Below are 12674 nucleotides of genomic sequence, written 5' to 3'. Positions count from 1 at the left end.
AGATATTTGAAGTTTACACAACTACATTCTCGCCTGAAAATATGTTAAAAGTTTATTTTGCGACCCAGAAAGAGTAATAAGAGTAATATTAAAACTAAGTAGCTTCAGTAGTAGTAGCCATTGTTGGAAACTGGAATTGGCTGGGCCAATCTGGGATATGGTTTTCCAATTTTGATGTCGGGAGAATGGTGGCTCCGGGAGATTTTCGGGAGGGGCACTGAAATTCGGGATTCTCCCGGAAAAATCGGGAGGGTTAGCATGTACGTGTGATAGATAAATTAATAAAATAATAATAATAATAATAATAATTATTATTATTATTATTATTATTATTATTATTATTATTATTATTATTATTATATTTAATCTGTAGCTGTAGGCGCTCGTTTCTGGCACTTTCTAGTGAAGTCCTTCCCATCGTGTCACCGTGCTTCATTCATATGGTTAGCCGGTGCTTTGGATTTGGGGTAAAATCCTTGTGGCCACCCCCTGAGAAGGCGTGTAGTTGCTCGATGCAACCGCTGGGCTTGTAACTTGACACCTGGCCGTGCGGTGCATTTGCCATCGCTTTACCCACAGAAAGCCTATTTAAAAAGGAAAGGGATGAGTCCAACGCTCCTGACTCCGTAACCCCCTTTTCAAAAGAACCCAGCTTTCGCTCTCCCTCTCTCTCTCTGGCCGCGCGTCCCTCCAAACTGGATCGGCATAAATGAATGAAACACAAGGGAATATCGACAGACAACCGCACAGGAAAACTCTCTGTCAAAGCAGCCTGTCAGGAGGAATTTATACTGGACTTGACAGGCAATTCAACATGAGTTTTTTCCTCTGGAACTTCACCTCAAGCTTGTCAAATGCGTAAAGCGGCGACCGGTGTCTTTTTTTGCCCCCCTTGCAAAGGAGTCACACTGTGATTAAAGGATCAGGTTTTTGACTGCCAGGACAAATGAATACAAATGAATTTAGGCACCCGAAGGAGAGATTGCAGAACCTCTCATCTAGACACAAAGTAAGTGACATTTGTTATCACTGTTTTATTTTATTTTAACGACTTTTTTTGTGTTATGTGAACGGGAATATTCAAAACATGATGTGTACCGAAAAACAGTTTAAAGACCTGGATGCCTCCATGTGCGTATCTGATGATGTGCCGGCTGGCTGTTATCCAGCTCACAGTGAAGAAATTATGTCCACATGGGGAATGCTGAGTCTCTGAATGGGGTCTGTTTGGACCATGGGTGTAATTTGTTATTTGCATGGAATACCAAACAACTCCATTCGTGCAGATATTTTTACCTCCCCTTTATCGGTTCTTACGTGAAAAAGCCGGTTCATTCGGACGCAGTTTGCGTAGGTCGTGTTTAATATCCGCACGCAGTTCGTTGACATTACTGGAAGTGTTCACTAAAGTGACTCATCTGACAAAGCAAGCAAATTAGGGAATCATTCTTACCCATAAAGTTTCATGAGCGGTCCATCAGCATCCACTAAGCTGTTTGGTAGATTATTACGCATGCTTTTCATGTTTTTCCGTTTACGCGTTCCCCACATGGCACTTTTACGAAGGCTAAATAAAGGGATACTTTTTTAATGGTTAAAAAACGTTTTCCCCAAACAAACAAGCCTAAAAGAACGCATACGTTTCTGCGACAGCCTTAAAGTATTAATCAAACATCTGCAACCGATATGAGCTTTACTAGAATGTGATATAAATTGCAGATGTTTTATGGACGTGTTTACAGCATAGGTCTCCACAGACAGTAAGTACACATGGGAGCAGCGCAAAGCCGTCTGTACTACACTGTTGACTTTTTGGTGAAGTTCATGCTGCAGCCTAATGTTGCTGAGCTTAGATGTCATCCATTGATCCATTTCTTTTTTTGCATTCAGTTGTGCACGCAGGCGCGATTCTAACCTCATTGAGTACTGAACAGCTGGTTTATTTGACAGATTGCTGGCGAGATAGCAGCCGTACAGTCATTTAGGGAGTAGTTGACCCATCGTCTGCTCGTTTTTCATTAAAACAAATTGGCGCAGGTTGTGTCGGTTTATCACACCTACCTGTCGCGCTTTCAAAAGCTTTGCCTCCTCACTGTGTTAGTCACGACTCCACGGCGCTACGACTGCATTATTATGGACTGTGATGAAGTCGAGTCTGTCTGTCTGCGATGTGTGCAGAGAGTTTCATTCTCTGTGTGTCCACTTGGTGTCTCCCTTCGTGTCCCGCTCTTTACTTTTCACACGCAATGAATCCTCAGCAATGCATGATTTTTTTTTATCCTTGAAATCAAACTGAAAATATGACGTTTTAAATTGATTAATTGATGACTCATTGACCAAAGGATTGATTAACTGCAGTCCCTTCCAAAATCCAGCTCAGAGCTTGAGTACTCTGTAGAACAAGGTGTGGATTATTTGAAAAACTGTCTGAAGTGAGCCATTAGCTGACTGCAGGGAGAAAAGTGGATTGACACTCTTAAACCCTCCTCCTCCTCATCAGCCCTTGTTAGTGTCAGCTCATCCACAGGAATTTTCCACTGTGTGTGAATGTGAGTTTGTGGTCAGGGGGAAGGATCACCTTTGGGAAATCCTTCAAGAGAATCAATAAGAAGGCCAAAATTGTAAATAGAAATGGAAACTACACTGGCCTTTCTGTGTTTTTCTTTTTCTTTTTTCCCTCTATAACTGCAGAGAGGTTGGTGCTTCTGTGTATATGTTTCTGGGGAAGGGTTTGTCATGGTTGTTGGGGGTGGTGGTGGTGGTGGTGGGGGGGGTCTAAGAACACAGTGGAAATATTAGCAGAACATATCGTAGAAGAGAGGATATTTACTATTAAGTTTGCAGATTACTGATGCTGATTTTATAATGAGGAATACCTTTTTGCCACTTAGGGAATTGTACAAAGATTGCAACAGTTTCTATTCACTCACTGTCTCACTCCTTCCAACAGTTTATCACTCTGTTAAATTGGTTGTTGATCTCTTACCATTATTTTTCTTAAAATGGCAGATTTGTGGGCTAATCACTTCTTAATCTGGAGATAAATATGTTATCAGCAGTGCATGGCAGTTTTTCCCCCATTCTGTGCTGGGACTTCAGTGTATCATTAGGCAGCCTAACGCACAGTATGTGTGTTAGGCTGCCTAATGCAGTGGATGACTTAGGAGGAGGGATTGCTCATCCAGTCTGTATTTTGTCCACTCAGCTTAGGGAAGAATCCCCTCAGGGAGTCATGTCATAGCTCGCTGTTGCAGTATGAAAACCACACCACACAGGGTCAGCGTACAGATGTCAGTTTATTTGATTTAAATATCCACTGCATACAAATCCCCCTTCAGCACAGCCACCTTCAAATGCTCCACACAGGAGAAAATCCTGACCTGTCAGATGCCTTTCAAAAGCCCCCTCTCCTAATGAAAATCTAAACAAGCTACTGAGAACTTTTAATGTGAAAAGCCAAAGAAAATGGTGCTGTTTCCTAGGAAACCCGGTCCAGTTTCCACAGATGTAAACAGCCCGAGGAGTAGAATAAAAGTTGTCGGGGCTGCAGTAAAAACCTCATCATTCATGACTCATTTTCAGAAAGCGGATCTCTCCCTCCGCTGATAAGACACTGAGTCACACAAGTCCACACACATACACACACAGTGACACACAAACACAAACACATCCCGAGTAACCACAGCCAGCTGTGTGTGTGGATGAGTGTGATGACGCTTTATTAGCAACTAGAGGATGGAAGGGTTGGAGACACAGACACCACAAACATGGATGTGAGCACACTGTTGCACACGTGCATTCAGATACACACACACACACACACACACACACACACACACACACACACACACACACACACACACACACACACACACACACACACACACAGGTTAATGTTGAAGCTGTAGAATTGTTTCTGAAGAGAGGCAGACACATGTCCTTGTCTGGGATAATGTAAATCGCTCAGCTTATGCAACAGTCACCGTCTTTCCCACATTTATGTATTTGGAGCCCTGTTTGCCTACTGTGGCCCACCAGCAACAGCTGTTATACACATTTCCTCCTCCAGTGTGTGTGTCTGTGTGTGACCATGTGTGCCTGGATGACCTCCAGCGGTAAACAGTGGTTCCCCCAGCCTGTCACCAGATCTCGGACCCCTACTGGGATCTCAGTCCACTTGCCAGTCAGTTTCTTTAAGTTATGCTGCACACCTGGATGCGGTGAGGGTGCTGAGAGACATTTTGTTTTTGTTTTTTCTGCACATGTGTGTATGTACGAGCGCACATGCATGCACATTTGGTTGGTTTTGGGAGTCTACTACAGTATTTTTGTCTCCAAAACCACAATGTGTGTGTGTTCTTGTGTTTCAGAAAGATAGAGGCTCGCTGAGATCTAAGCGCTTTAGCAGACTCCTGCTTGTGCCCTCCTACTCTAAACAGTTGTGCCACAGTTGAACAATATGTTAAGGCATGCCTCCTATGGTTAAACGCAAATAATTACATTCATTAATACTACTTTTTTGTCAGGGTTGAGACAGGTGTCCAATGTATCTGTAAATTGAGATTTGTGGATTTATTATATGCTGGAACAAAGAATTTTGCATTCTCATGTTGTGACTTGTTAGACTGTTTGTCCATCAGGGACCTAAACGTAGGACCGGACTACCTCTAGAAGCAATATGAGGCTCTGCAGTTACCTTGGCAACACCTCTAAGTAGTTATTTGGGGTTAATGAGGCCAAGGCTCTATCTAAATGAATGGGGAGAGAATTATATCTTTAATGTTAATGGTAAAAAAAAAAAAAAGAAGTTTCTGGCTTTATTTATGACTCAATTCATGGTGCCAATATGATCAACATCTCTGCCTTAGCCAGCAATCACATTTGATTGATTGATCATAGTATGGATACAGTTAGTGAGGAATAACTATGAGAAAAAGAGTTAAATAGTCTGTCCAATACCACGTGATTGTTGCCTCTCTCTGACATCCTTCTCTTCTCTTCTTCCAGGAGAGCCCTATTGCTCTGTACCATTTTATATTGTACTTGTTACCTGGGACTTACACAAGTACCCTCTGAAGGTAAGCTTTCCATACTCACCTCCACGTACTGCACTTTCTGACCTCTTTTGTTTGTGCTGAAAAAAACCCCAACTCTGTAAGACTGTAAGGAACACTGGTGAGGTTTTGCAGTTATTCTTTGCCTTTTTGGTCAAGGCCCAAGCACATAAACACTTTGCTAAGAGAATTGGGCCAGCCGTTGCCATAACAACAGGTGTTGAGTAAGCTAAGTCCAAGGATCTAGGGAATGATCAGCTCAACCATTCAATGATCCAATGTTGACCATTAATCTAAAAAAAAAATGTAAAATCTCATGTCAGTCAGAGGTTAAAGTCAAAATTTTGTCTGGACAGCTGCACTGCTGAAGACCCCACTTAGCAAAGCATTTGTAAAGGCTAATATTCTTCACAAGGGCAAAAGGGAAAAGTTTGACGATGTGAAACGTGTACTAGAATTCAGAGATGCCTAAATCAGGAGCTTGCCTCCACTTTGCAGAACATTTTATACAGTTAAGTTTATTCAGTTTTATTCATACTTTATTCATATAGCACCTGTTTACAAAGCATTTAGCGAGATGCGCCTTATTATTGTGCTCAGCTCTTTTGCAGGCATGTTTCATCTACCGTAGACATCCTTCTCTGCAGCAAACAGGAGACTGAACAGTTACAGGCTTGCTGGTCAATATATAGTCAAGCATTTTGCAGCTATCTAAGCCACTGGTATTGATCAAAAAGACTGCATAAGGACTTTGATGAGGCGAGCAGAGTCATTATCCAGTAATGTTTCTCCATAAATGCAGGATGTTAAAACATTTTCAGCTGATTGCTAACAGGCTTGCCTTTAACCGAGATCTTAAGTCAGTGTTACATTCACAATCTTGCATCCAAGTAGCCTTAAAAATCAGTTATTGCAGATTTAATTGAAAACGTTGAGTGTGTTTCTGTTTGATCTCCTTTTGGTACCATTTGGAAGTTTCCTCTGATGAAGAGTTATTGATACAGTCCAGTGAACTGCCCCCCTGCTCTAGTCATTATGATTGAGGCTGACAGCACACAGACTTCAGTAGGCCCGACAAAGCAGTGACTGAAAACTGATGGTCGACAAAACCAAATGTCATTTCAGTTCATTACATCAAGGCTCTTCCACAGTCACAGTTCTGCAAATAAGCCTTTGAAAAGCTGACACTTCTTTAAAGTGTCTGGTGTTAACAATTAATGTAACATAACAAGTCTTGGTGGCGATAATTCACCAGAGGTGTAAAATTTAGTAGTCAGACCTAATAAAGTTAGTTGGACATGTTTGGCTCCTTTTTGAAAGCTGAGTTTAGTTTTTAGGCTCCGTTTCATCCTCTAATTAGCCTTTTTATTCAGTAAAGAGTCTCTGTTTTGAACTGTGAAATGCAATGAACTGTGAAAGGATGAACAATAAGAGGAGGAATGTTCAGCAATACGTTCTTGCTGATCAGCCTGTGAGCAACTCACTGTCCCCTGGCACACGGATACCTCAGTGCAGCCTAAGACTTCTTTTGGAGGCCAGAGTCAAGGATTAAGTTGTATATTGAACACTGACATGATTTTATTAGGAAAAAATTTAGCATTTTTTTTCTGCAGTGGAACAAATTTTAAAATGTAAAAGGGGAACAGCCAGGTAATGATTATGGTGAACAACATCTGCATTTGCACGTCATCCCTCACATTCATTCTTGAGTTTCCAAATCATATGACTCCCCATTCAGCTCTCCATCCTTGTCTGTGTGTCTCCTGAAACATTCAAATAAATAAATTGCCAGAAGGTTGAGGAAAAACAGGAAAATTCCAGATAGACCATGTTTTACCATGTTCTGTCCCTTATCTAAGGATTGATCATAAGACGAACACTTAGTTTTACGTTTTAAACATATTCAGTAGTCTAATAAGTGATGATTCCAAATATGATATTCAGGGAATTCAGGCAATATATTGCTGTGTTGGTGATTGGGGATGATGAGGAAATATCATAAACTATTGTAAACTAGCACAGATCGGCCCAAAAGGGATTATTTCAGTATAAATCAGTGACTTCATCCTCTACAAGGGATACGATCAGAGAAAAGAGCCTTGGACTTTCACTCTATCCTGTTTGAGTGAATTGGCACATTGCAAGACTATAAACTCTGGCCATGTGTTAAACATGCATCTGCTCAGACACTTACAGTATGCTTTATATCTGAGACTGTGCTGTTAATTTATGCCTCTGTAACAGTAGAATAGAAGAATTGGAGGCAATGTACAGAACAGATAGAGGTAATGTACCCGCCTGCCTCGTTGCCAAGTTCCTGTTGTCCTTTAATGCATCAGAGACCACACAGAGAGCAATATACACAATGCACAGTGTGAATATTACTCCTGTTTTATAAAGCTCTAATGGTTTGAACTAAAGGGAAGTCTTACAGCCTTATACATAACACGTAAGGACCATAAAGAACTTAAAGCAATCAGCGGAGAAAGAGTCGTTTAACTCAAGGTTCTGTTTTGAGTTTGCATATGTTTAATGTCAAAGTTTTCTAAACCTCTTTTTCTCTCAGCTCAAATATTCCTTCAAACTTTCCCTGCAATTATATGTATTTTCAAAGTCTGGGGCCCAACAGTTTAATAAAGCAAGCCTTGTATTATAGAAAGACAAGCATGTCATTCAAGTCCTCACTCTCTATAGTTTACCAGTGCAGCACATCCCAGCTGTCTTTCCCACTTTTTCTGGTATCTCATCAACACTGCTTTTCCATGGATTCTATACACATGTCCCCATTAGACAGGCCCCAGTGACCACAGGTCAGAGTGAGCCCGCAGACAATAAAAATGGTGAGGGGCCTAGGTCTGAGATCACAGGTCATGGAGAGAATGAGGGCTGTGGGACTACTGAGACTGAAACTCTGAACAGAGAGTCAAAGTTGGCTGAAAGGTTGGAAACTGTGCTCCGAGCTCTCGAGTTGAGAGATGTTGTACTCACTTGTGGTTTCTGTGGCCATGTTCTGAATGTCCACGCTGACTACATACTGATGAGAAGGACAGAGACGAGATGGGAAAGAGGTTACATGATGACGCTGATGTCATTTAGTTCATTCCCTCGCAAATTAAAGGCTTAAAAACAAAGAGACACAAAGAACCGTGTCTATCAGTATAGCCAACATTGTCAGCACTTGAACAGTAGCTTACAGTACAGCATGTATGCATTAATATGAACAGAGATGAATAAAATGTGTGCCTCAAACACACATTTGCAACAAACACATATTTGTTAGCATTACAAAGCATGCAGTGACCTCGCTTTTGCTTTTCAAGTGCGTTGGCCAGGTGGCTACTAAGAAAGGATTAGGTCCTCTAGTCTGCTTGTACGTTCCTGGTACTGGCTGGATGCTTTAGCCTTGACTCACCTGCAGTGAGTGCAATGCTTAATTGGTTTAGCATTCTATTTTTTATGACCATATATCCATTCTTTTCTGCTCTATATAACCAAAATTTCATTTGAGGTTTATGGGGTCCAGAGGAAAGACAAAATTAGGATAATAGGCATACACTGGGAGAGGTGTTTTGGTTTAACTGCAACACATTTGGATTGTCTTATCAAAGGATTTCTAATAATTCCTGTTGAACGTTTGACCTTTTAAACTCTAATCACAGTAAGCTGAGATGAATCTCTATGAGTTTTAGTGTTATAGGGTTCAGTAAGGTTTTAGATTACTGGCAAAGATCAACATTATATTTCACTGTGAGTGCAGTACAGAATGTGGTGTACACACGCTGCCCTTGTGCGACACTTTAAGCTGTTCAAGGCATCACAAAAGCCAGACATATTGGAGCAATGTGAATTAGCAAAGCCACTGACATTTGAAGTAGACCTCTGTGCTGTTCAGCAACATAAGAAACAAGATTGCTAGGTACTCCTGCCTGTCTGGACATAAATTTATTTTGGCCTAAAGTTGCTATAAACCATCTACAGAAGCACTTAGATGTGCTCAAAGTCTGCTGAGTTCATTATTGTTTTGAATTTTTCTTTCTTTTTGCCTGTCTCTTCACCCTTCAGTGTTTAAGCTACAGTATTTTGTGAACTGCTGCAATATGGACATGATGCAAGCCTCTCGTAGCATAGGAGTCTTTAGTTAAAACAAAACTTTGAAAAAGTGAAATGTTTTGCACCAAATTCTTATGCAAGAGCTCAAATTGTCTCATTGAGATTTAAATTATTTTTCCACAGCCATTTAAAACATGTTACAGTTTGGGCACAAATTACAGTAAAAGTTTAAAACTAGTCCAGATCTCAGTGTGTCCTCTTGTAGTTCTTGCGTGATGTTTGATTTATATTTCTAGAGTTTCCTATGTTGTTTATTTTATCTTGTTCCTGATGATTACCAGGTACCAAAAATATGAGATAATAATAACCATAAACATCACAAACAAGCATGTTGTAAACACTGCTTATCTAACACAGCCCTTTTCCTCCTCTACAGATGTGGACATTCTCCAAAGGTTGGGGCTTAAGGGAGAGAGGACATCACGCAGTCTGCCGGCAGGAGTCATTCCGTTCAGATCGGGGATCATCCTCAACCAGCGGGCGCATATTGAGGCTCCATTGCGATCAATCTTTCCTCCGGCCATCTGGCCTAACCTCACGCTGGTCCTGAGTGTACGCTCTCACCGTATCAACAGCGCTTTCCTTTTCACCCTGCTCTCAGACCACAAGAAGCTGCTTCTTGGTCTACAGCTTGTACCGGGAAACCTGGTCCTACACACGGGACCAAATACCTCTGTGGCACTGCCCTATGAGCCCCACGATGGCCAGTGGCACCAGCTGGGTCTGGGAATTAATGGACAGAGAGTGACTCTATATGCCTCCTGCGGAGGGCAGAGTGTTCATGCAGACTTTGGGTGGGACAGTGAAAAGGGGCTGGCTCCAGAGCTCCATGGCTCGCTGCTGCTGGGGAGGACAAGCCAGCAGCAAACTTCAGCACACTTTGAAGGAGCCATTTGCCAGTTTGATCTGGTCCCTTCTGCACAGGCAGCTCACAACTATTGCAGGTACATTAAGAAACAGTGCAGGGAAGCTGACACGTACAGGCCTAACCTTTCTCCTTTGCTGCCTATCGTACCGAGAGAAAGAAACATCACAGCTACTGCTGCTACCCCTAAACGTGGAAGCCCTGTAACCGCCAGGAAAACCACAGGGTTCAGCCTTGCCAGGAGCGCTGCTGCTGCAGCCTCAGCTGTCAGATATGTGGCCCCCACCCAAACGATAAAACCGAACCAAGGGACCATCATCCCAACGACCCTGTTGGGAACTGTGATACCAGTTACAGACCAAGTTGGTTTGGTTTCACCACCTCTCAAGACCAGAACCAGCACTGTCACAACACCACTCAGGACAGGAGCACCACCCACGAAACCATCAACGGCAAGACCCTCCAGTCCTAAAGCTTTTAATCAGAAACCCTCTAAACCTACTCCATCAAAATCCACTTCATCAAAACCCACTCCCCCAAAACCCACTCCATCAAAACACAGTCCACCAAAACCCACTCCATCAAAACACAGTCCACCAAAACCCACTCCATCAAAACACAGTCCACCAAAACCCAGTCCCTCAAAACCCACACTCTCTAAACCCATTCTGTCAAAACCCACCCCTCAAAACAACCCAAAAAATCCAAGTGTGGGAACAAGCAATTCAAAGAAACCTACGATACCAGTCAGTACCAGCACCAAACCCTCCAAGACAAAGCCTAAACCTGCATTATTAGACCAAGGTGCAGTCCCAAAGAAACCCCAACCCACCAGAGCCAGTAAAACTCCTTCCAAGTCTAAAGTTACATCATCGAAAGCCACTCCGTCCAAACCCAAACCAGATTCTCTAAAAGATGCTCCTTTTAAGCCAACAACATCAAAGGTCAACCGCTCAAAATCAGCCACCCCCAAACCTACAGCTGCTAAAACCCCTAAGCCAACAAAGCAACCAATGACCACCAAGGCTCCAGTCACCCCAAGACCTACTAAACCTTCATACAACCCAGTTACACAACCTGCTACTGATGGCTTCCGGAGCTGGGAGGTGCCACCTACGCAGTTCTCCATGCTGGTAGAAGCTAAGGGAGAGAAAGGAGATGTAGGACTGCAGGTAAGAACTTTTGGTCAACCTGAGCTGTTTAGTGAGACTGGTTGTGTGCAAATGCTACAAGAAAAAAAATCTATATCAGCACTGGTGTTTTGCAAAATCAAGGTGAGCAAGCAGCGCACAGACTATGTCTCATCTCTGTGTCTGCAGCTGTGTGTGGCAAGTTTACATTAGTAAAGCAATAAAAGTGAATGGAGCTTTTCTTTCAGCTCATCCCAGTCTGCCTTGGTCTTTGTCACTGGTAACAAAGACCAGTGCAGTTTTGATTTAGGTGTTTTTGGGTTAGAAAAAGACCACACAGATATTTAGGTTAATATGGAACAGTCTCCTTTGCCACAGAGGTTTGAAGCCCTGCTATATTTCTCTAATTCTTTTCACCTTACTCCATGCACAGAGCCTTCCAGTCTGGCTGTGACATGTCAGGTCTGACGCCTTGCCGTCTCAGCACCAGATTCCTCTTTCAGAGAGTTCTGGTGGAGGTTGCATGGTCTCGTTTCAAAGCCAGGTCCAGGTCAAAGGTTAAAGCAGTCAGCAAACATTCAGCTTCCCAATATAGGCGTTAAGTTGGGCGAGGCCCTCCTTCAGCATCAGAACACGTCTCAGAAAATGTGCTTGTCTCCACGAAGCAGAGAATACCTTTGTGTACACAACTGTCTACACAGTTTCCCAACTCAAAATGTGGTCAGAATGATCAGACCACAATGTCTCTGTCAGTGTCTCTTGGGTGTGTTCATACTTGTACCTGTGATTAAGTCATCTTAGTGTAAAGTGCAAGCAGGGCCTGCTCGTTTGATACGTGTGCCTTGCTTATTCTTTGCAGCAGCCTGTCATTTGGTGCTGTAGACTGCAGAATACAGTGTGTCTAGGGCTCGCTAATTTACCTCTGTAGTGATGTCCAGTAGATGCTTTACTGTCATTAAGGTGAGCCAAGTTGCTGGCATTTAGAAACCAGGACCTGTAATCTTGATATGAAGTGCAGTCATTTACCGAAGAAAATAAATTGTAGAAGGATCAGTAAGGGAAGTTTGAAGATTATTTACCAAAGGACTGTCTGGCATATCCACAAGTGCTGATACTGTGCTGAGGCTTATGCTAAATGTAGGTTAAGTTGCACTAAATGTAGGGTAGGTTGTGGTGGAGTTCTGGCCCTGAAGTACAATAAAGCCATAGAAATGCTCTGGGCTTTGTCTTAAAAGTGCATGAAAATGTGCATTTTGCCTGACTTCAATGACTGGGTAAGATATTATGAGACTGGAAGACCTATTTATTTTAAATGTGGATGCCTGCACATACACGTGCCTCCTGCTCTGTCTCTGTGTAACTGTGTAGTACCATCAGAGATCCCGAGTGAACCCAGTTATGGTTTCCTCTCAGTATGGATCTTGATTTTTTTTTTACGCATTCCATTAGTGTACTGTGCCAACTCTTTTCCCAAGAGCACAACATTTTATGTGCACGCTTTTCTTGCACACCTTA

The 12674-nt window shown here is 42.5% G+C and overlaps 1 protein-coding gene across 2 annotated transcripts in view; it reads left to right on the top strand.

Moving 5' to 3' along the window:
• The first annotated feature begins 509 nt into the window (after nucleotides 1-509).
• col27a1a (collagen, type XXVII, alpha 1a) overlaps nucleotides 510-12674 on the top strand; it is a 65472-nt gene continuing 53307 nt past the window's right edge. The window contains exons 1-3 of one of the 2 annotated variants that reach the window (XR_005691344.1): nucleotides 510-1009; nucleotides 5008-5078; nucleotides 9541-11201. Coding sequence is in view for 1 of the 2 variants with exons in the window: in XM_040000003.1 (XP_039855937.1) it covers nucleotides 957-1009; nucleotides 5008-5078; nucleotides 9541-11201 (1785 nt within the window). In the remaining variant the exon portion in view is untranslated. The remainder of the gene's footprint in view (nucleotides 1010-5007; nucleotides 5079-9540; nucleotides 11202-12674) is intronic. The other variant, XM_040000003.1, reaches the window with a different exon arrangement.

Source organism: Simochromis diagramma, unplaced genomic scaffold (genome assembly GCF_900408965.1).
Source record: "Simochromis diagramma unplaced genomic scaffold, fSimDia1.1 OVJJ01000596.1, whole genome shotgun sequence".
Lineage (NCBI taxonomy): Eukaryota > Metazoa > Chordata > Actinopteri > Cichliformes > Cichlidae > Simochromis > Simochromis diagramma.
Note: the sequence above shows the minus strand (reverse complement) of the source record. Positions and strands in the feature narration are given on the sequence as shown.